This window comes from Lissotriton vulgaris, chromosome 2_1, assembly GCF_964263255.1.
Source record: "Lissotriton vulgaris chromosome 2_1, aLisVul1.2, whole genome shotgun sequence".
In the NCBI taxonomy this organism is placed as follows: Eukaryota; Metazoa; Chordata; class Amphibia; order Caudata; family Salamandridae; genus Lissotriton; species Lissotriton vulgaris.
The window spans coordinates 511,916,741-511,941,726 of NC_141687.1; the positions used below are offsets into that span (position 1 = coordinate 511,916,741).

The following is a 24,986-nucleotide window of genomic DNA, read 5'->3' on the forward strand; positions in this document are numbered from 1 at the left end:
ACTTTGACCACCATGCGGAAATCTTCTGTGGGGAAATGACGCACAGAGGATACCCCAAGAAGCTACTCAAGAATTCTTACAAAAGAGCACGCTTCACACCGAGGGAGTGCTTGCTGCAAATAAAAGAAAAGAAAGAACTAGACCGGTTGGTATGTGTGACCACATTCGGTCCAGACACACATAAAATGAGACAAACAATCCTAAAAAACTGGCATCTCCTTGACGGCTTAGAATGCCCCTTTCCCCGGCCAATTTTTGCCTAGAAGAAAAATAAAAGCATTGGACAACAAATTGTCAGAGCTGATGTGTCATTGCCAAAATCCAAACATGATATTTTGTCTTGTTGGAATTTGAAACCAATTGTTGGACACCATAGGTGCGGCAATTGTGTAGCATGCACTAGCACGATCGAGGGCAACGAATACGAACACCAGGGGATTAAATGGAAGCATTCCGGTTTCTCTAACTGTAAAACCAAGAACGTCATATATGTCATCCAGTGTCCCTCTCCTAAGATTTACATCGGTAAAACAAACCAGCAAGTTAACTTCCGTATCAGCCAGCACAGGTCCAGGATCAGAAAGAAAGTCCTCACGGCCCCCATGGTGGAACATTTTATCGAAAAATCTCACTCTGAACTTGAATTCAAATGGTCAGTACTTTTCACAATTGGTACAACACAGCGCCCTGCAGACGTCGACAAGGTATTACTCCAGAAGGAAGCATACCTGATTCTCAAGTTTAATAGTACCCTTACAGGGCTTAACAGTATGTCGGAGTTATCAAGAATATAGCTGCTTTTTCTGACAATGGCCTGGCTGTGAATCACTTTTTGTCCCCCTCTGTCTTGCATCCCCTTTTTTTGTACTCATAGGTGGACCCTACCGTTCAGTCACTATGAGCCCCCACATAATGGCTCATTCCTGCCTCTCGTTTTTCTTTCATTCCTCCCACACGTGACTGAGTAAAACTTTACTTGACTCGGCGCGATTCCGTATCCCGCTAATTGGGACTACATATCCCAGAATTCAATGGGACGCCACTTTCTCTTAAAAAACATTTCCAAAATGGCCCCACGTAACGCCGGGCATTCTCTGTGAAGCCTCGCATTTGGAGAGTAATTGTCTGATGACAGGTAAGAAGTCTGCGCTCCACGGGAGCTCCAATTCATGTGAAAACCGATGGCTCTTTGCCGTTTTACTCATTAGTGCTTCTTTCTCCATTGTGCAGCGCGCCGCTTTCACGGAGACTAATTGAGACACTCCGTCTTTTGATCCCTGGGCCGCCACGACTTTCGCTGCGAACCCAGGTAGGCTGTTGTCCACCCGTTTTTGATTTTTTACAAATACTTGCCATGTGTAGCCGCCGTGACGCTGATTTTCATTTTCCCAGGTAGAATCACCATGTTGATTACATCTTAGAGGGAAACCGCTTTTCTACACCTAATAACGCAAGGTATGGGGATTCTCTTTTTTAAATCATTTCAAGTTTGTCCATGTGAGGTGGAAATCACAATACTAGCTTTTGCTTCTAATCTACAGGACACAAAGATTTTTTACCTCGATCTCCTCCCTCTAAGGGGCGCCGGACGGTGCACATAGAGGTAGGCTCGCATTTGTTACTTTCTCAAACATTTGTGGCACAAATGAGATTGTAATCATACTAAACGTCCTAAAAAACATATGCTCCATTCATTTTTAGAATTAAAACCTTTGAGGTACCGCCCCCTGTCCATCGATCAGTTCTCAGGAGCCTGAATACCACAGGTACCTTATTTTTCCCCCATCTTTTATTCATAATCTCATGAATCCAAACGATTCATGTGACCTTTGGCTTTCAATATTTTTTTTTCATTTCTTTCATGTTTTTCTTTACACAGACAATTTACAAAGCCCTGATGAGGGTTCGATTACGCTCTGCTCGAACCTGAAACGCGTCGGCATTGTGGCATTGTGCAAGAGCGGAGTAATACATTAAATGTATTTGTGCTAATGAACATTGTATAAGCTCTTGCACCCCCCTCTTTCACTTCGCTTTGGTGGTTATAAAATAGGCATTCATATGTAACCATGAATCATCAAATGTGTCAATATTTTTTGCTCTGTGTTTCTACGTTTTTCATTATTTGTTGTTGTTTATTATTGTGAATAATTGTATGTATTTGCATGTAATCATTGTATTGATTGTGTGGGTTTACCCCCTTTTTCTGATTTCTAAAAAATATTTCGTTGAAAAATTCAAAACAACATGAGTCGTTGGTATAAATAAATGTACCTTCACATGTGTCATTTAGTTACACGTGCTTCCTTGAATAATTGTTCATTTCATGAGGTGTGGGCACTTCATATTTTCTCTTACCTGTACTATAGCGCACCCTGCCTTAGGGATGTGAGACCTGCTAGAGGGGTGACTTACCTACGCTGCCAGGCAGTGCTAGCAGGGATGGCACCCAGCCAGGGTGCTATGTCGAGATTGTTGTTTTCTCCCTAACAGGGGCATGCAGGCTGCAAGGACAGTATCATGGTTTCATTGATGGGGGGTGGGTCCAAAGGTACCCCTAGGCCCTAGGTACCCAGGGTACCAATTACTAGGAACTTACTTGGAGAAATACCGATTGGGAGTTTGTTTTAGGGAAAGAGCACGGGCACAGGGGACCTGGTTGGCAAGGAACCTGTGCACTGCATTTGAAACCACATTGTAGGAAGCTGGCTTTATTTTTTACTATACCAAAGTGAGGTATAGTGTGGATAGAGTCCAGTGGAACACCAAAGGTAGGCAGATGTAAAGTTAAATAGCACCTCACTCTATTTGTGGTAGTGTGGACGAGCAGTAAGGCAGTATCAGAGGACAGTGTTAAGCATTTGTTATACCCACTCGGTCAGCATTTGAATTCACACACTCAGACAACTTCAGACCAATTGTTTTTGTATGAAAATATTCTTTTAGTGATTTTATTTTATTTCCTAGAACTAAGCAAGCCTAGCACAGGTAACTTTTGAGATTAATTTTCTTACACTGTGTAGTATACCTAGATACTACACTGGAACATTTCCTGTAAACAGGTAAGTAAAATCGTTTTTGGTAGTTAGTACAATTTCTTTAGGTTTTAAACTCCACACGGAGAAACTTTTCCAAGAAAAACAGTCAATGTTATCCTATGGAGGAAAATAGTGTTATCGGTTTTAGGGTAAGTATTCAGTAATAGGAGTTGAGGTTCTGGGGGTAGACACAGGGTAAGGGATGCTCTCTTGTTACACCCCCAGCAGCACTCGGGCGGCCGGGTGCAGAGTGCTGAGGCCCAAGGTTATCCAATGCGGGATAGGGGGCCTCCAGTGGTGACTGTTTAGGAGTATGCCACTTGGTTGTGCGAGCAAAGCTCAGGGCAAATAGGGAAACAAAGTAGCACCAAAGGTGCACCTCAGCAGCACTAGGGCGGACGGGTAAAGGGTGCGCTTTCGAAATCGAGCACCCTGTTTGCAATGGGGAACCTCCGGTTTGCAAAGGCACTGCAGGCTCGGGGATGAAGGTCTTCTGGGTGCGACCACCACTTCGAGAGAGAAGTTGGGGGTAGTTTAGGCACAGTCGGTTTGGCCACCCAAGGCCGTAGAGTGCAGGGGTGCCTTTTATGGTCGGATCTTCTTACCAGCTCCTGGACTCGGTGGGGGGGATTCGAGGAAGGGGTTCGGGGGCATTCAGGTTTTAGGCTGCAGGCGTCAGCTGGAGGCTTGAAGCAAGTCAGGATCACTGGGGAGACCTTCTTATGGTGTTTGCCTACTCTAGCTCGGGTTGTGGACGGCGGGTGCAGATTCACAGTGTCCGGCGGAGCCAGAGGTTGGAGATGAACAAATCCGGTGTTTACGGGAGACACAGTCTTTGAGGTTGAAGGCAGGCAGGTTCTCCGGGGTTTTTGAGGTTGCTGGCTGCAGGACACTCCGGAATTTAGCAGGAGCAGGTTCGAGGTGGAGACAGGCCGGTAGGGCTGGGGCCAAGTCCAGGGCTCGAAAATTCCACTACACCGCTCGCATAGTTGAGCTAAATTTAATAGGTCGAGCTGTTTTTAGGTCCTACTCGCCCTTTCTGGCGAGTAGGAAAGCAAACCAACTTGTGCTCTGTCTGTGAAAACGGAGCAAATGTGACAAGATATAATGGCATTTTTATTGCTCACAAAGTTAATGAGCAATAAAGATGCCTTTAAATCTTGTTATCTTGTCACATTTGCTCCGCTTTCAGAGACAGAGGTCAAGTAGGTTGCAGTTAGGTCGAGGACTTTTTTTTGGTACTAGTCCTGCAAGACTAGTACCATTTTGGGATTTTTCAAGCCCTGAAGTCAGTGGGCATCTTCCTCTTGTTAGCTTTAGCACGGCTGTTCAGTCCTTCTTTCCTTGTAGTTTCTTCTGGTCTGAGGAAGCAAAGTTCGGGGGTGCCCCTAAAAACTAGATTTAGGGGCATTACAGGTAGGTAAAAGGTTGGGACTAATGGGCCCCTTCCCTGGGGTGGATACCCTCCAATGGGAGGGGGGGAATAAGCCTTTACCTGGTTGGCAGAGTCCACCCATCTGCAAGATAGCGGGGGCTGAGCGTTGTGCTTTACTTCCTCCACCTGAGGGGTGGAATTGGCAGGAGTGGGCACACCTCTTTTCCTCCCTTGTTTTTCCAACCAGTTCTCCCGCCCATTGGGGGCGGGGTGTGTTATAACCAGTGAGAAAGTTGCTGAAAGCAGCAAGTGGCCTGGGGAAGCTCACAAAGGCGGCAAACCTTTGAAGCTTCCCCTTTGTGGACTCTGTCCATCCTGGAGGAGGAGGCGTGGCACCTAGTTCAAGAATGTGCATGGTTTCAGGCCCCCTGAGAGCAGCAGGCTCTCGACCCAGGGGTCCAGAAACATGTCTGGGGGTGGCAGCTGAAAGCAGCCATTCAGCCTGGACACTAGTGGTAGGTTAGTTTTCAGGGGGCATCTCTAAGAAGCCCTCTGTGTGCATGTTTCATTACATCTCACACTGGCATCAGTGTGGGTTTAATGAGCTGAGAAGTTTGATACCAAACTTCTTAATTTTCAATGTAGTCATTATGGTGCTGTGGAGTTCATAATGACATCCCAGCACCATGTACTCTTAATGGCAGCACTGCACTTACAATGCCTAAGAATGGACATAGACACTGTAGGGGAACAGAGCTCATGCACCTGTACCCTCACCACTGGTATAGTGCACCCAGCTGGGTGACTGATATATGCCAGAGCAGTGGGTTGTAGGCATGGCACACAGGGATGTGTGCCACGTCGACTCTTCACTTTGCTCTGCACCAAAACATGCAGCCTGCCAAGGCAGTGTGAGAGTGTGAAGGTACAGGACCTCTAAGGTTGGCACAAAAAGTGCTGCAGCTCTTAGAGTCCTTCTCTGGTCACAGTGCTGTGGGTACCTGTGGTACCATTTACAAGGGGCTGACCTGTGGACAGAGATGCTAATTAGGTCTAGGCTACAATGCAGTTTTAGGGAAGGCCCTGGGTACCTGGTTAGCAGGAACCCAGGGCACCCTCAGCACATCAGCAAAAAGTGGGGGCAACCATGCAGAAAGAGGGCACTTTCTCACACACATCAAAACCAGGCAAAAAGTGGGGTGCTAACCATGGAAAATAGGCACTTTCTCACATGGCTCATGTAATTCTTTTAGAGACTAGGTGGGGGTGGGGGGAGAGAAATCAGGTTAAGGAGATTTCATATTTTAACAACTTCACACCCCTTCAGAGAGCTAAAATCTAAAAGTCATGGTCCAGGTCATTAGTTTAATCTCTTCTCCCAATTCCTCGGTTTACCGGGCTGTTTTTAAAGCGAAGACCTTCACGTAGCCTCGTTGCTACTATACAAGCAATAAAATACTAGCAGACAGAAGTAATGAAAATATATCTAATGCGGTTCATGATCCAAAAGTACCTATACCTCGACTAAGGAATACAGTCAGGGGCAACAACACCAACGGCAACAGACTGTTAGGCTCTCCTGCAGCCAAGACTTATAGATCCTTGGACATACCATTCGAGTTTGAGCACAAGCACATTCTAATTGTGAAACCCATTAACGTAAAATCGAAAAGATTCTGTATGTTGGTTCTGCAGCAGGAATTAAACCCCTCACAGAGCCTCACCAAATTCTGCAATAGCTCCTGCAGTTGGCATCTTTGGGACTCGAAAACTCTTCCATGGAAGTCCATGTGGCTGCAACTTCCGGCTTAAAAAAACCTCCATCTTTAATAACCCGCATTACTAAAGAATAAATACAGATTCATTCTGATGGCTTCTGCTATTTTCTCTATCAATACAGTACATGCACAATATATTTAAAATTCCTGAAAGTCAAAACAGAGTTGCTGTTAACCAAGGCTTCAACTGTACCTCAAATTTCAAGCAAATGTTGAATTGAACCAAAATTTGCATGTTAATCCCATGGTTGAGCCAGCACAAACTATTCAATTAAGCTAGGAACAAGTTTACATATAAATTGCAGTCACACCTTGAGCCTTTTGAATTGCCGTTTGAAAGTGTGTACTTTGTTCCTCGTCACTTTCTTTGAATACCGGACATAAATTAGATCAGGTGGTGGTTATACAACATTTGTATACGACTAAAACTTAGTGTAATGCTACTACTACGGCCACATTAAAGGAGTTTTTCAACTAAGCACAGTGGTTGGGCCCGATTACACATTCCAGGAGGTAGAGTGCATTTTTCGTTTGGATTATATAGAGGATTGACACTCCTCAACAGGAGATATATATATATATATACATACACACATATATATATATATATATATATATATATACACATACACACACACACACACTTTTTTTTAAAAGCAAGGTTCACCCAACAGCAATATGAAAATATGTTTCAACATATAAGGAAGACTTCTCCAACAGAGTCCAGGTACATCTTACGAGAGGACCGATATTCACGGCTATTTTTTTCTGTTGGCATGACATTCCTTTCTCCAATAGACACTCACAAAGAAGTCACTTTGGGTCATGTTATAACTGGAGTCTCCACGAATGCCTGAACGTCCAGACCAGTCACCGCTGGATGCTAGGAAGCGTTCAGAAACCATTTTCATTAAGTGGAGTGAAGCATCCAAGGAAGTCAAGTCAAGTCAAAAAGATTTATATAGCGCGCTACATACCCGGAGGGCCTCAAGGCGCTTAGAGAAGGGTGGGGAGTTACTTGTCGAATATCCAGGTTTTAAGTTGCTTTCTGAATGCTAGGTGGTTCTGAGGGAGGCGAAGGTGAGTGGGAAGTGAGTTCCAGGTTTTAGCTGCCAGGTAAGAGAAGGATCTACCTCCCATAGTGGTTTTGTTGATGCGGGGTACGGTAGCAAGGGCTTGGTTGGAGGATCGTAGCTGGCGAGAGGGGGTGTAGAAGGAAAGTCGTGCGTTGAGGCATTCGGGTCCAAGTTCGTAAAGTGCTTGGTGTGCGTGGGTTAGGAGGTGGAAAGTAATCCTCTTATTGACGGGGAGCCAGTGGAGGTTTTTCAGGTGACCAGAGATGTGGTCTTTACGCGGGATGTCTAGTATGAGTCTGGCTGAAGCGTTCTGGATGCGTTTGAGTTTTCTGGAGTTTTGCGGTGGTACCGGCGTATAGGGTGTTTCCGTAGTCCAGGCGGCTCGTGACCAGTGCGTGGGTGACTGTTTTCCTAGTTTCGGTGGGGATCCAGCGAAATGTTTTTTTGAGCATGCGAAGAATGTTGAAGCAAGATGATGAAACGGCGTTGACTTGTCTGTTCATAGAGAGTGAGGAGTCCAGAATGACGCCCAGGTTCCGTGCGTGGTCCGTCGGGATGGGTGCTTTTCCAAGGACCTCTGGCCACCAGGAGTCATCCCAGGCGGAGGGGGAGGTACCTAAGATAAGGACTTCTGTTTTGTCTGAGTTCAGTTTCAGACGGCTGTGCTTCATCCACTCGGCTACTTCTTTCATCCCTTCATGTAGGTTGGTTTTGGCGGTGTTAGGGTCTTTGGTGAGTGATAGGATCAGTTGAGTGTCATCCGCCTAGGAGATGATGTTGAGGTTGTGTTGGCGTGCGATGGCCGCGAGGGGGCTCATGTATACGTTGAAGAGGGTGGGACTGAGGGAGGACCCTTGTGGCACACCGCAGATGACTTCGGTAGCTTCTGATTTGAATGGTGGGAGGCGGACTCTCTGGGTTCTTCCGGTGAGGAACGAGGTGATCCATTCCAGTGCTTTTCCTTGGATTCCGGTGTTTGTAGAAGGGTGCTATGGCAGACTGTGTCGAAGGCTGCGGAGAGGTCTAGGAGGATGAGGGCGACTGTGTCTCCATTGTCCAGTAGAGTTCGAATGTCTGTTGCCGCGATAAGGGCGGTCTCCGTGCTGTGTTTGGCTCGGAATATGCAAAAACAACAGGTGATGGACCGAATGTGGATCAATGTCACACACTCACCCCAGTCCAAAGATCTGGGCCCAAATCCATCGTTTATTTGCACTCCACACCACCCTGGGTTAGACAATGGCGATATGCAAATCCGCTCTGACCCTGTGCCCCATGGGAACAGTCCAGTCCGAACTACAAAAGCCATGTCCTTCCCAGAACGGAATCAAGCATCCGAGGACCGGACCGGTTTCGAGGTAACACCTCTCATCAGCCCGGCTAGCTTGACTCCAGTGGTGTGGAGTGCCTGGGACCCACGTCTGGGCATCCCCAGCGCACTTAGGGCGGAATATGCAAAAACAACAGGTGATGGACCGATGTGGATCAATGTCACACACTCACCCCAGTCCAAAGATCTGGGCCCAAATCCATCGCTTTTTTTTTTTTTTGGCTCGGAAGCCTGACTGTGAGGAGTCAAGGGATTTGTTGGTTTTCGAGGAAGGCGGCGAGCTGGTTGTTGACGGCTTTCTCGATGACTTTGGCCGGGAATGGAAGGAGCGAGATGGGGCGTTAGTTTTTTAGTTCGGTGGGGTCCGCTGTGGGTTTTTTCAGAAGGGCGCTAAGTTCTGCGTGTTTCCAGCTTTCCGGGAAGGTGGCGGAGTTGAAGGAGCAGTTGACGTCTTGGAGGTGTGGTGCTATGATTGAATCTGCTGTTGAAGATGTGGTGAGGGCATGGGTCTGTGGGGGATCCTGAGTGGATAGAGTTCAGACGGATGGTGTCCTCAGTGGAGATTGGGTTCCAGTCATTAAGGATGTTCAAGGGGGGTGAAGGTTCTGCAGATGGTTGGGTGGGTTGGTCTCCGGGTTGGTTGACGAAGCTGTTGTGGATGTCTGCGATTTTGTTGTGGAAGAATGAAGCTAGGGAGTCGCAGAGGGTTTGAGATGGGGTGAGGTCGTTGGGGTTGGTAAATTCTTTGACGATGTTGAATAATTCCTTGCTGTTGTGGGCGTTGTCGTCTAGTCGGTCTTTGAATGCGGCTTTCTTGGCAGATCGGATAAGTTGGTGGTGTGTGCGGGTGGCGTTTTTGAAGGCGTCCCTGGTGCTGGGGTCTTTTTTCCAGGCCTTCGAGGGAGCGACAGAGTTTCTTTGATTTCTTTAGGTCATCATTGAACCAGGAGGCGTTTTTGCTGCCTAGTTTGATGTGACGTTTTTTCAGCGGTGCTAGGATGTCGACGCTGTTTGATAGCCATTGGGTGAGATTAGAGGCTGCTTGGTCGGCGTTTGAGGAGTGGGCAGGTGGGTTTTGAAGAAGCGATGAGGAGATCTGGTCGATGGTGATTTTGTTCCAGTTTCTTCGCAGAGTAGGTTGAGGATGGTTGTGAGTTGTGGTCTTATTGTAGCTAAAGTGAACGCAGCTGTGGTCCGTCCAATGGAGAGTAGTAGTGTGACTGAAGGAGACATGTTTGCTGGAGGTGAAGATAGGGTCGAGTGTGTGACATGCGATGTGGGTGGGCGTAGTGACAAGTTGTTAGAGTCCGAGGTTGGCGAGATTGTCCAGAAGGGAGGTGGCGTTGCTGTCATTGCTCTTTTCCAGGTGAAAGTTGAGGTTTCCCAGTAGAATGTATTCCTCGGAGGGGAGGGCGTGTGGGGTGATAAAGTCAGTGATAGCGTCGCTGAATTGTGCACGGGGTCCTGGAGGTCGGTAGAGGAGTGTGCCTCTGAGTGTGGTCTTGGGGTCGGTGTGGATCTGGAAGTGAAGGTGTTCGGCGCTGGCAAGGTTGACGTCTGAGCTGGTTGAGATGCGGATTGAGTCCTTATGGACGATAGCGATGCCTCCTCCTGTTTGGTCGGTGCGGTCCTTTCGGATGATCTTGTATCCTTCCGGGATGGCAATGGTGATGTCTGGGGCTGATGAGGCGTTCATCCATGTTTCTGTTAGGAAGGCGACGTCGGGAGAAATGGTGTCTAGTAGGTTCCAGAGGTTGATGGCGTGTCTGTGGACTGAGCGGGTGTTGAGCAAGATGCATTTTAGGTGGTTGGAGTCAGATATCTGTTGTGTGTAGGTGGATGAGGAGTTTATCTTGGTGCCGTCGAACTTGCAGGAGTAGCATGTGAAGGGTCCATGGGTGTGTCCAGGAGCGGCTTGAGCGCAGTTGGAGAGTCGGCCGGGGTTAAGGGATAGGAGGGTGGAGGCGTTGTATGTAATGCGGGAGGGCTGGGCATTGCACGGACCAGGGGGTCTGGCACTGGGCGCGGTCCAGGCGCGGACGGGCTTACCTTTGGCGCACCTTCGGCGCGGCCGCAGCGTGTGGACGCTGCGCGTGGGTGCATCTGTCACTAAAAGGACTTTGAGGGGGGTGGGAGGGGCAGCAGGGAGGCGGGAGCGGGGCGAGGAGGAAGGGCTCAGGGAGACAACAACAAACAAAATAGAGGCGGAGAAAAGTCGAGTGAGGCTGGGGCACTGATATAATATTTACAAGCGCTTTTAAACAGGCAGCGTTATTGTGCCCAGATAGAGCGCAGCTCCGTTTCCGTCACGCTGTTTAAATGGCACAAACTATGCTGCGATGCAGAACACCAGAAACGCTGTAGCGCTATTAAGTGGCACAAACTATGCTGCAATGCAGAACACCAGAAACGCTGTAGCGCTATTAAGTGGCACAAACTAAGCAGACTGATAAATCACCAGAAGCGCTATTACAAATGCACAATTTAAATTACAGACACACAGATAGTCGGAAGTCAATGGATGAGTAACGATACCACCAGGAGCCAGGGAGCGTAAGCTAAGATACTCTAAAACTCAACAACGGCTGAAAAGCCTAACTAAGGAAATTTCTTACAAGCAACATAATATATTAAGGGGAGGAAAACAGACTACACCCTGGTATCACTGGGAATCAGAACCTTAAAACCGTATATATTTAAGTTGTGTCAGAATGCAACCACACAATTCCTTTTATAGAGAACGTTATACACCTCCACTTTAAGCAATATAAATAAAAGCCCTTATTTACCAACTTGATGATTCGTAATGTCTCAGGAGTGAGGTATTGTGTTTGAGTTGGGAAGGGCAAAAGTTATTAATTTGCTTATAAACGTTTCACAGTCTCCATTTCACTGGGCACAACCTCAACATAAAAAGTGATTTTGCTGAAGAAATCTTAAACATGCAACTGAAAAATAAATATGGAGGCACTTTACTTATATCATGAAAAAGAAGGGTGTGAAGGAGAAAGGTTTGGATGAGCCACAAATTAAAGATATTACTACAAGAATATAGAAAGCTGCTACTTCCCCCAGCACCAAAGGTTTCCTTTACAATGGTTCTGCACCCCTTCCAGTGGCAGAAGAAAGGGCACAAGAACAGGGTCAGTACCAACACCAACTCAGTTTTAATTCTACTAGACTGAAAAGTTACGAGAAACACCGTCTCCAGAGTAGCATATGCAGTCTTGTGTTATATCACTCGAACGACTCAATTTCCGCATTAGCCTCAGGTGTAATTTCCGGTTAAATGTTTTCACAGAACCCTCACCATGAGGCAGCATTTCATGAATAGACAATTAAAGGGGTGTGTAAAAAGCTCTATTAGTCCACATTTCTTTACATAAAATATATTCAAAATAAAATTGATAGGGAAAGTAAAGATAAATAAAATAAATGTACTAGTGCGTACCTCTCCTGATCTCCACTGGGTTTGCGCCTTTACTTATTTTTTCAAATCCTTCCTTGGCAATGGAACGTGCTAGTACAGTTGCAGTGGTTGTTCCATCTCCGGCCTCTTCATTTGTGTTATTTGCAACATCTTGTACTAGTTTTGCACCAATATTTTTATATTTATCTTTCAGATCGATTGCTTTGGCCACTGTGACACCATCTTTAGTCACCTTTGGACTTCCCCAGCTTTGTTCAATGATGACTGTCCTTCCCTGCAAAGATTAACACATTTTTTTAATCCTATTCGATATATTTACGGGAAGACTGAATTGTTCATTTCACGTCTATGCAAAATCCTAAAAATAAGAATATGCATGCAAAAAATATTTACAATCCAGTCTAAGATGCAGAAGCCCAAACCGCTACAGCATTATCTTAACTAAAATACACACTGCAATAAGTACAGAAAAGAGTATTTACCCGAGTTCTCAGCAAAGCCCTCAAAAACACGTCAGAGGCAATGCGGAACCTGCATTACTTGGTAACAAGCAGCAAACCAATTTGAAAATCCGGTTTTTAGTGGCAAAGCTAATGCTGAACATGGTAACCAGTCATATTGTGCAGTAGTGCCACATGCTACACAACACTCACGTAGGTAAGCCGAGCAACTCTAGATCGGCAATACACTCAACTTAGAGTGGGTAGAACAGGTTTATGAGTGACTAAATTCAGCAGCTAAACGCAGTTCAGGAAAAGAGAACCTTGAACATTGATCCCTACCAAATCAGACATATGTTGCATAACTGTTTTTGCAATAAATTATTGAACTGTGTGTGTTCTTGTCACAGACCATTTAGTTTATGCACTATTTACCTTCACAGGAACAACCTCTGGAAGCCCATTGAGTTTCACTTGGTGCTAAAGTCGCCAGTAGGTATATATAGTTATGACCTAGTTACCATAGGAATTCCCCAACATTCTATTGGGAATAACTTTGGCGCCGATTAAGGAATCTGCGTGTAATTTTCCTTAAAATTGCTTTGCTCCTTCCCTGAAAGTTTCGGGGGGATTCGTCAAGCGGGGGCCGAGAAAAAAAGGGGGGTCCCAAAACGTGTTTTCCCCATGTTAATTTTTATAGGGACCTTTAGACACGGCCACAGCCCCAACGGCTGAACGGAATTACACCAAACTTGGCAAAATGGTAGGGACAGGTATGCAGTAGTGCCTTTTCTATATTTGGTGAAAATCCCTCCAGTAGTTGTTGAGAAAATTGAATTTGAGCAAATTATATATCTATATGCGCTCACCGTACGCGTACGTGCACCTTACGTGTGCAAGTTTCTGATTGGCTGGCAGTCGACTCAACATTCCAAACCAGGAAGTGTTGACCCCCATCTGAGGCAAAAGAGAGACCAAAACAAGAGTGGAAAACACGAAAAGGGGGCAGCGTAGAGACCCCCCCAACCCTCTGGCCCTTCTCAGGGGGTCCCAGAAGGACCCCGAAGGGCAAAAAAAAAAAAAAAAGAGGGGTACGCACACCGTACGCGTACCCTGCGATTTTAAAAAAACTACACTTTTTTTTGCACTTGGTGGTCCTTCTGGGACCACCTGAGAAGGGCTAGGGGGTCTCTACCCTGCCCCCTTTTCGCATTTTCCACTCTTGTTTTGCGCTCGTGCCTCACTTCTCCTGAGAAACAATGGCTGCTCAGGTGGTCCCAGAAGGATAATAACATATAAGCGTTATCCGCTAATAGAATTAGCATTCACAAAACCTCTGACATTTATTGAAAAAAAACTACGGTTTTTGAAGTGGTTTTGCAAGGTTTTTAAAATGCCAATTCCTAACTATATAAGGCCTGAAACCTATGTTTTTTTACGTGAATATATATACACACACATATATATACACATACACACACATTCGTTTTTACATCTTTGCATCCTGTGCTATACTGCAAATTAGTTAAAATAATCTACTAGCCCAATATAGTATGAAATGGTTATGACATGGTAAATCACCAGCCCTTTTAGGAAAATAAATCACGGTTAAGGGACATGAAGCAAACTGGGGTGATATGGTTGTCCATAAATTCAGGGTGCCCGACTATTGGTAATGTAATAAAACATTTCATCAGGAATAACGGATAAAAATGGGATTTGGCAGACTGAGATTAGGTATCGGATCTTGGGAACATAAAAGCCATGTAGACCTTCAAAAAAAGGAGACAGAATTACCAAGTGTGGTAGAAGGGAAGAAAAGATAAATTGAGTGTACTCTCAAACTGGCCATGGGGGAACAGACAGTGCAGGTTGGTTACTAGTTTGAAAAATTTTATTGAAATCCAACACACACCCGTATACACAAAGTGAGTGCCAGGAATAAATTACATATGTTCTGCATCATAAAGTAACACATTATCATTCATGTATAGGAACAAGAGTCGAGAGGCACTCAGAATGAAGTTCCAGTAAAAGTTCACAAGGGACCCCAAGCTTGGCCAATAGGTATCAAAATGGGCCCAGAAACTGCTAATTTAAAACATCTGATATGAGGGGTGATCTATTGAAAACATGTAAAAAGTCAAGAATGTTCAGCCCACGCCCCGGGCCCCGTCACTTGCCGCCTGGAAGAATGGCCTGGACTTTAGTATGGCATGGAGCAGCCCGTGATTGTTGCCAGGGGCTGTCCTCGCAAACATTACAAGATATGGAAGAGGTGGGCGGACTATCGGGGTCTGGACCTGGACCCGCCACCTGAAGAGGCCACCCTTCCAACTCCCTGATGTGCTGGACTGTGCAATGTCACTCTTTGTGTGTGGTGCATATGGCTAGTGATCTATTCTGGTCTAAAGAGCTAGTGGGGCAGCGGCTGCGCGCGGGGGTGTTGGGGGGAGGGGTGGTTGCATGTCCTTTTATTTCTGCTACTTCTATGTGGTGGGTGCTATTGCTCATTTTACACACTGTTGACGATGATTCAGATACATTGATTGTAGCAGTAGACTTTGGATGGCAGGGCTCTGCATATTTTGTGTATTTAACAACAAAATCTGTTTAAAAAAAAATTAAAAGAAAGTTCAGCCCAGGTACTAAGGGTCTAAAAATGCTGCACATAAAAGACTTTCTATAAGGCATATCCAGACTTTAGGATGAAAAACTAAACAATGCGTAGGACGGACTAAAGACTGAGAAAGTCTTTTGAGAGCACTAGAATGCATGTTATGAGCTCAGTCTGATTTGTTGTTTTTTTTTTTACTCCAGGACTACACCTCAATTTATTTTACAAAGGGCTGCCCTATCATGCTAGCTAATGAGTTATGCTTTTAGCTTTACTGTTCATGATCACAGCTTGGCTCAGATTCAAGCGAGACACCCAGGATACAGACACAGAGAGAGTTATGATAATGGTCTCATTTAAGACTGAGGGGGCTGGCTGTGTTGGCAGAGATCAATACTTCAGGGATACAGACCTTTTTACTTGTACACGAAGAGAGGCCACAACGTCTCTCTCTACAGTGACAGTTTACCTAATCACCATAATTGGGGACCATTGCCTCATGCTTGGGGCATGTGAAAAAACTGTAATTGCCTAAATAATCAATAAGTTCCTTACACCAACAATGAAATCAGACTATTCTGGACCATTCCCACAAAAAAAGTAAAACCGTAACTTTCTCTCACGCTCAGCAGAACTACAGTTAGACACGGTGTAACGAGAATTCCATCCCTCCGCAGACACAGCAAGACATTTCCCACAGACACCAGAACACCAAGTTAACCATTCAAACCTAATGTAAAATAAATTGAGAGAATGTGCATTCAAACTCTAACTCCACGCTGCAGGAAAGTGCCCACTGCATGGTTGCCCACTAACTTTTTGCCAGATACCAGATGAAATTTGACTGAGTGTGCCCTGGGTCCCCGCCATTCAGGTTCCCAAAGCCTGTGTTCCTAACCTGTACCATTGTTTCCACAATTGGCACAACTCTGGCCTACCAGTAAGTCCTTTGTAAAGGGTACCAAGGGAATGGTAGCCAGGGAAAGGCCTCCAAGGACTGCAGCATGAATGCCACCCTCAGAGCTCTCTCACAACAAACATGCACCATTGCCATTGTAGCCTGCGTGTTGTGGTGCAGCTAAAAGTGAAGAGTCGATACGCCATGCCTGCCCAGCACTGTATGAGGCCTAGGGAAGTCACCATTAAGACAGGGGGCCCTATATCTCATGTGAGGTCCTAAATGCATGAGCAGACAGGTAACTATAATAATTATGGATATTCTTAGATATTAGAAGTGCCCAGTAAAGCCATACTGAGTACATTGACTGGAAACTGGTCACTACGAGTTTCCCAGCACCACTATGGCTTTACCGAATCCTGGGATGTTCAGTATCAAACAGCTCAGGAGAAAAAAACCTGCACTGATTCCAGTTAGATTATTCCCTGCACTCAGGGGTCCCTTCTAGGGGGGATCCCCTGAACCAAAACAACAACTTGTGGGTTTCCGACTAGTGAACACCAGCCTACCACCACAAGTCAAGTTTCTGTACCCCTGGGGTGGGAGCCTTTGCTCCATGGGCCCAGAAACGAAGCCTTTCCTGGGCAGAGGTGTTCACACCTCCTCCAGGTCAGGAAGAGCCATCTGTGGCAGGGGCCCTTCTGAGGCCTTCTTTGCAACACGACCTACAGCCTCTCCTATCAGGAGCAGGCCCCCTTCCTGTCTCGCCCCTTTTCGATAAGAACATTGGTGGGGGGAAAAATCATGACAGCCCAGAGGGTGGGCCCACCTCTGCCAACCCCAGCTCTCAGGCAGCAGAGGCGTGGTGAGGTGAAGCCCACTCTTTAGCGCCCACCATCTTGCAGGTGGCAGGCACCCCCTAATCATAGTTCGGGATGGTGTCCACTCCCCCACGTGGGGTGAGCACCCCAAGGGGTGTAGTCACCCTAAGGACAGTAGCCCATTGGCTACTACCTAGAGAACCCTAAAATGTCACTTAAATACAGTATTTAGGGGGCAGCCCTAAACCCAAAATTCAGATTTGACAAGAAGGACCAAAAAGCCACGCTGCAGAGAAAAAGGCGGCGACAACTGCTTGGCCCCAGCCCTACTGGCCGGTCTCTTGCTTTGGAACCCCTGCAAGGTGAAACTGCATAGTCCTGCAGCCAGCAGCCTCCAAGAACCACATGGACCTGCCCTCCCAAGACTCTAATCTCCCATGGACACCGCATCTGTCCAACAACAACCCAAGCCAGGACCACAGATACAGTTTTAACTGAGAGTCCTCACCACTCCACCCCGACACCCAATGCCAAAGGCCAAGTAGCCCAACACCCCACAACGGTCTTCTTGGTGACCCAGACCTGTGATCCAGCGATAGACTACCTCTTCAAACCTTCTCCTCAACACCTGCAGCCTTCTCCCAAAGGGTCCCCTTGACTGGAATTGGTGAGCAGAACGAGACACAAAAAGACACCCTTGCACCAGCAACCTCTGCGGCATGAACTTCCTGACAGACTGTGTCCTGGTGTCTAGCAACTCTCCAACTTCACCCCCCCCTCTTACCCCCCAGTTGTTGGTTCCCTTCATCCAGTCTTCTGGCTCCAGCCTGTAATCGTTTTCCTCAACTGGCTACCTCTATAGGAAACCATTGGGTTCCCAACACCTCCTAAGCACCCTGCACCAAGCAGCCCCGGCACCGCTGGTGGTGTGGACTTGGTGCTAACCTGGGACCCCTTTTGCCCTTATTGCCTTCCAAAACCATGTGGCCTGCCCGTGAGCAGGCACTGAGAGGGGTGCCCCATTGGCACCCGGCGCTCTGGACCCGGTCGCTCTAGTGCCCCTGGTGGTGCACCTAGAGTGCCGAACCATGAGAAGCCTTGGTCCTGCCCACCCCCAACATTAAGTTATTAAACAGTTTACTTACCTTTAAACTTAACACTACTTATTCCATAGAGCTGCATGGTGGGGTTTTCTCTGAAAATTGTTCTGTTGATTTTATCTTGTAATGCAACAAAAGTAACTTACGATTATTCAAATGAGATAGCCTGCTTGCTAATGTACTACAATGCCCAAACTGTGCGATTAGTTCGTTCTGTGCAAAAGTAGAAATGTAACTAAAAAGTAATCTTTAGTAATTACCAGTATTCTGAACAGCTTACCACCCATTTTCTTGAACGCAAAGAAATGTGTACGTTCCTACAAAACCAGTACAGACTATCTGAAAGAATATCGTAGTAGCAGATAAGTGATACTTTCAATACAGAGTACATCTTGGTTCTAGTAATAAAAACAACAAAGTAACAACTTTTTTTTTTTTTTTTTTTACAACAATTGATCTGGATTTAGTCTGCGTGTGAGACATCATTTCTTGCCTGGGTGTGTAAAACAAATGCATAACACTACCCCCTGATAAACCTTATTGCTCAACCATGAGAGAGTAAAGTATTATCTACTTAAGCCTTTGCTATACCTTTAGGAATCCACTGCACTCTGTTCACACTATACCTTAGGTATAGTATATACAGAGCCAGCTTCACATACCCACTTAAGCACAGCAACCGATGTCAAGAAGAGAGCACCCCTCTGTTAATCATGCAAAACACCTCAGAGGTAAAAAAAAAACAATTCTTCCTATCGGGCCCTTCTAAGGTATACTTCGTAACATATAAGCGATTGTGATTTCTTTAGTCCTTTATCATCAGGGGTATGACGTGCTCCATAGATGCAAAATACATACACAATACAATGGTGGTGCTCATCTGAAGATGGTATGAAGGGCTACGTAAGGCAGCACTGTTCCTGCCACTTTATCAAGCTCTGCGAACAAAGGAAAATGACACTTTCCTCTCCTATGGCCTACTACCTGAAACCATTCTACCCTTCTGGGTGATGGAGCTATTTTACATTTAGAGTGGGCTTCTCCCACCCACACCCTCTTTCTATGGATATGCTGGTCACGGTCCTATAAAAGAAGTGATCTCATCTGGACTGTTTGCAACTTTGAACACACAAGTCAACTTTATCATAACAAATATTCTGCCAGGGGATTAAATTGGTTGGGTTGCTGCTCTCCCTTTAGATTTATAACTGGAACCTTGAAAGATGTTCTGCTGTTGTGAACTGGGGAAAGAAAGAACCTGCTTGCATGCAACAATACCTGGACTGTGTACACCAAGATAAATTGTCACTTTGCCAGAAAGTGTCACAGATCACTGGAGACTCAGCCAGGAGGCCACTGCAACGGACCTGTACTACCCCGGCGCCACAAGATCCCAGCACCCAAGTTTGCCAGGGTAAACACAAAATGCCAGAGTTGCGTAGTTGCCACCTCATCAATTTTATATCAAGTTTTTTCCTTCCTGCTTAATCCGTCTGCTTCTGTGTTTTCTTTTCCTGGTAGGTGTAAATGCTACTATTGATAATTTGTTTGCCATTGCCATTCTACATATGTCCTGAGCCATGGTTGATGGCGGGTAGGATCCTGTCCCACCTGTTCAAGTAGTGCACTCTCGTTGGGTTGTCAGAGTCAAGAATGTCCATCCTGTCACAAGTTTCTTTAAACTACTTCAATGCTAGAAAAAACATTTTTATTTCCACACGTATGTTGTACTGCTTGTTTGAGGTTCCAGATAACTGGGAAGTTCAGCTTGCCCATATGAGCACCCTATCCCATGGGGTATGAATCTGTTGTGGTGGGAGTTTGTGGTTTGAATGGTTTTCCCCACTGTTAGCGTTTTGCGGTTTCACCATTGCATCTATTCTTAAACCTGGTCTGTAACAGCCGCTAGATCAGCTCAACTCCTGGCTGACTGCGACCTGTTCTGCTGGACCCATTATTGTATTGGTCTCATGTGTTGTCTTGCATTTGGGACCAGGAGATTGCAGGAAACCATCGTGCCCATCATTTCCCCCACTGCTCATCATCAGACGTTGCCCCTTCTAGTAATGGTGACTACTCGATTGCTTCGATCCTCTTGTCCACTAATCTAGTTTTGGCTGTTTGGTAATCCAAGATTGCCCCCAAGAATGTTTGAGATGACTTCTCGTAGCGTATGGAAATACGTAGCGAGTGTAAGGTCTTTATCACCGTGTTTATGTTCATTTTGCATTGACAGCTTGGCTTTGCTTTCACCAGCCAGTCGTCTAAGTAAGAGTAGACATACTCCCTGACTCTTCGGTGCACTGCTACTGCAGCTAAGCATTTCGTTAACACTTGGTGCCGATTTTTTTCCACATGTTAACATATTGAATTGGTAGTGTCTTGATCACTACAAATCTGAGAAACTGTCTGACATTTGCTCACTGGTGTGTGCAGAAAGGCGCCCTTGTGGTTTATGATTGCCATGTAGTTAACTTCCTCTATCAGAGGAATGACTTACTGCAAGGCTGGCATCTTGAAGTTTGAGTTTTTATTAACTTATTCATTACTTCAGGTTCAGTATTGGTACCCCCGAGTTTGAAACAAAGTTAAGCACTAAATGCTTACACTAGAGCAGGGTTCTTCAAACTGTGGGGCGCGCCCCCCTGGGGGGGCGTGGCATCATCCCAGGGGGGGCCCGCGCTCCACTCCGATCTTCCCTTTGTGCCCGTTCCTCTGGGTAATTCTCCCAGGAGGGGGCCAATTCATGGAGTCAATAGCTTCGGCTGCAGTGCAGGCAAGGAGTCTCCTATGCTAAAAATGAAAGCAAACAAACAGACACGCTTTCAGCTTTTGCAGAGGAGACCCCTTGCCTCCCACTGCAGCTGAAGCTGTCGACTCCGTGAATTGGCCCCCTCCTGGGAGAGTTAGCTCTTCGCCTGCCATGTGTGGGTGTGTTGCGGAGATGCGGTGTCTTAACTGCTCTGCCCCAAATTTACATGCTTCTCTGACCCTCCGTCTCTGAGTGGCTCGCCAGTCTCTCCCATGCTTTCTTGCCATTTCAGTACTGCCTTTCACCAATGCCCTGCCCCCTTACCCAGACACTACTCCTATCTCCCTTTACAACTGCCTGTATCATTCCAGCTGCCCCGCACTGCTTCTAAGCGTCTCTCCACGCCCGGAGTGTAATTTCTTGCCTGAAGAAAAAACGGACGTGAATTTTAATTTACCGGGAAAAGTCAGTCTGTGGATACCGCCCCCCAAGCACCTTCCTTTCATAAGCTGACATATTGCACCGTGCTGTGAGACCACGGGTACAGAGCTGCTCTAATTTTGCACTTTTATATAGAGCAAACTCGATCCGAATGCATTGGATCGCTTTAACATATATTACACAAGGTCACATTCTTGTTTTTAGGCACGAGAAGATTGTGATTTGGCCAAAATCCAAGGATGTGGTGTGGGCCCAGAGACTCCAATTTTGTTCTCTTTTGCCAGAGTCTGCAGGTCTGTCGCTAGGGCCACGTCCTCTTGTTCCTGGGACCCTCAAAGGCACCCATACTATCCGCACAGCCTGACCTCGCGCCATTCCTGGACAGTGCCTCATAGTGCACCTCATCAGGGTCATCAGAACTCTTTGCTATCATGTTTCCCCCCTTCCCATCAGCTTGGATGCAGGCTGGCATGATAATTTGGTGGCGGCAATCGGGCCACGTTGCCCTGAAGTTTGAAGTCGTTGGACCTGGATGTGCACTCCTGGGCTAATTTTCTGTATAACGTATACTTATTCAATTACTCCAGAATTACTCATTGAACAACCTGCTGGTGTTTTCATGATTGGCCACACTTCAGGTGTGAAAGTTGTGACAGGTGAGAGCAATAGGTGATATAGACACACGTGTGACAAAGACCCAGCCAAGTGTCAGACAGAGGAAAGTACCCTGTGAAAGTACCTGCAAAGTACTCGGTGCGGCTGTGTGTGTGCCCTGTAAGCTGGGGTGAGGTGACAGAGGGTGACAGGCAGAAGGAGGGAGACAGAGAGAGATAGAGGGAGGAAGACAGAGCGAGAGGGAGCCAGAGAGATGGAGACACAGAGGGGGAGAGAAGGACGGAGACAGAGGGACAGAGACAGAGGGACAGAGACAGAGGGACAGAGACAGAGGGACAGAGACAGAGGGACAGAGACAGAGGGACAGAGACAGAGGGACAGAGACAGAGGGACAGAGACAGAGGGACAGAGACAGAGGGACAGAGACAGAGGGACAGAGACAGAGGGACAGAGACAGAGGGACAGAGACAGAGGGACAGAGACAGAGGGACAGAGACAGAGGGACAGAGACAGAGGGACAGAGACAGAGGGACAGAGACAGAGGGACAGAGACAGAGGGACAGAGACAGAGGGACAGAGACAGAGGGACAGAGACAGAGGGACAGAGACAGAGGGACAGAGACAGAGGGACAGAGACAGAGGGACAGAGACAGAGGGACAGAGACAGAGGGACAGAGACAGAGGGACAGAGACAGAGGGACAGAGACAGAGGGACAGAGACAGAGGGACAGAGACAGAGGGACAGAGACAGAGGGACAGAGACAGAGGGACAGAGACAGAGGGACAGAGACAGAGGGACAGAGACAGAGGGACAGAGACAGAGGGACAGAGACAGAGGGACAGAGACAGAGGGACAGAGACAGAGGGACAGAGACAGAGGGACAGAGACAGAGGGACAGAGACAGAGGGACAGAGACAGAGGGACAGAGACAGAGGGACAGAGACAGAGGGACAGAGACAGAGGGACAGAGACAGAGGGACAGAGACAGAGGGACAGAGACAGAGGGACAGAGACAGAGGGACAGAGACAGAGGGACAGAGACAGAGGGACAGAGACAGAGGGACAGAGACAGAGGGACAGAGACAGAGGGACAGAGACAGAGGGACAGAGACAGAGGGACAGAGACAGAGGGACAGAGACAGAGGGACAGAGACAGAGGGACAGAGACAGAGGGACAGAGACAGAGGGACAGAGACAGAGGGACAGAGACAGAGGGACAGAGACAGAGGGACAGAGACAGAGGGACAGAGACAGAGGGACAGAGACAGAGGGACAGAGACAGAGGGACAGAGACAGAGGGACAGAGACAGAGGGACAGAGACAGAGGGACAGAGACAGAGGGACAGAGACAGAGGGACAGAGACAGAGGGACAGAGACAGAGGGACAGAGACAGAGGGACAGAGACAGAGGGACAGAGGGACAGAGACAGAGGGACAGAGACAGAGGGACAGAGACAGAGGGACAGAGACAGAGGGACAGAGACAGAGGGACGGAGACAGAGGGACGGAGACAGAGGGACGGAGACAGAGGGACGGAGACAGAGGGACGGAGACAGAGGGACGGAGACAGAGGGACGGAGACAGAGGGACGGAGACAGAGGGACGGAGACAGAGGGACGGAGACAGAGGGACGGAGACAGAGGGACGGAGACAGAGGGACGGAGACAGAGGGACGGAGACAGAGGGACGGAGACAGAGGGACGGAGACAGAGGGACGGAGACAGAGGGACGGAGACAGAGGGACGGAGACAGAGGGACGGAGACAGAGGGACGGAGACAGAGGGAAGGAGACAGAGGGAAGGAGACAGAGGGAAGGAGACAGAGGGAAGGAGACAGAGGGAAGGAGACAGAGGGAAGGAGACAGAGGGAAGGAGACAGAGGGAAGGAGACAGAGGGAAGGAGACAGAGGGAAGGAGACAGAGGGAAGGAGACAGAGAGGGAGGGAGGGAGACAGATAGAGGGAGACAGAGGAAGGGAGACAGAGGAAGGGAGGGAGACAGAGGGAGGGAGTCCAGGGTAGACAGAGGGAGGGAGAGACAGGCAGAGGGAGGTAGACAGACAGAGGGAGACAGAAGGAGGGAGACAGAGGGAGGGAGACAGAGGGAGGGAGACAGAGGGAGGGAGAGAGAGAGAGGGGGAGAGAGAGAGGGGGAGAGAGACCGAGTGCATGAGAACCCCCCAAACTCCCCTGTGTTTCGGGCTCGCTACACTACGCTTGTTCGCTATACTGCCTTGCTGTGTCCCAAAATGATGCATCTCCAAAAAGTGTGTCCCTACCATGAAAAGTTTGGAAAGCTGTGCCCTAGAGGGTTTGAGGCACGGGCGGGGTGGGCTCTGGCCCAGGGCCCCAGCCTTTCAAGGGGGGGTGGGAGTGAGGGGGAGGGTGTGGGGGCGGGTGTCCTTCAGTTATTTTGGGAAGGGAGGGAGAGGTTGCAATCCGGGTTTGGGCCATGAATCGGGACGGTGGGCTCTGGTCTGCGGTCATCAACTCATGAGGATCTTTGTGTGGGGCACCGAAGTGTCTGTATTTAGGGATGGTGGTCTGCAGATTCAAATTTGAATCATCAAATGTGAGAGGGATGTCGGGTGGAGCCGGCCACCAGACGTCTGTTATGTTGCCATGTGGGTGAATAGATGTATGGGTGGAGTGGTGGATGTAGGGGTGGAGTGATGGGTGGAATGGTGGATGTGTGGCTGACATGGTGGATGTATGGGTGGGGAGGTGGATGGATGAGTGAGGGGATGGATGGATGGGTGAAGGGGTGGATGGATGGTGGGAGACAGGATGGATGCATGAGTGGAGGGATGGATGGGAGTGGATGGATGTGTGTATGGTTGGAAGGGTAGATGGATGGGTGGAGGGATGGATGGATCAGTGAAATGGTGGATGGACCGATGGGGGGGTGGAAGGTGGACGAGTCAGTGGGTGGATGGATGAGAGAGGTGATGGATGGATGGATTGATGTATTGATGGGTGAAGGGGTGAATGAATGAATGAGTGAAGGGGTGGATGTGGGGATGGATGGGTGATTGAGGAGGGTGGATGGACGGGGGGATGGATGGATGGAGGAGTGAAGGGGTGGGTGAGAGGTCAATGGATGGATTTATGAGTGGATGAGTGGATGGATGAGTAAGTGGATGGGTGAAGGGTGGATGGAGGGATGGGTGGCTGGGTGAGGGGGGAATGGAGAGAGAGGGGGAGGATGGATGGATGGATGAGTGAGGACATGGATGAATGATTGGCAGAGTGGATGGGCAGGCGTGTGCATAGATG

At 47.7% G+C, this 24,986-nt stretch overlaps 1 protein-coding gene across 1 annotated transcript in view; it reads right to left on the minus strand.

Annotated features, from left to right (window-relative positions):
• Positions 1 to 24,986, minus strand: part of HSPD1 (heat shock protein family D (Hsp60) member 1) — a 141,258-nt gene that overhangs the window by 107,567 nt on the left and 8,705 nt on the right. Inside the window, exon 3 of the mRNA XM_086955424.1 lies at positions 12,049 to 12,301. Coding sequence (XP_086811550.1) covers positions 12,049 to 12,301 — 253 coding nt within the window. The remainder of the gene's footprint in view (positions 1 to 12,048; positions 12,302 to 24,986) is intronic.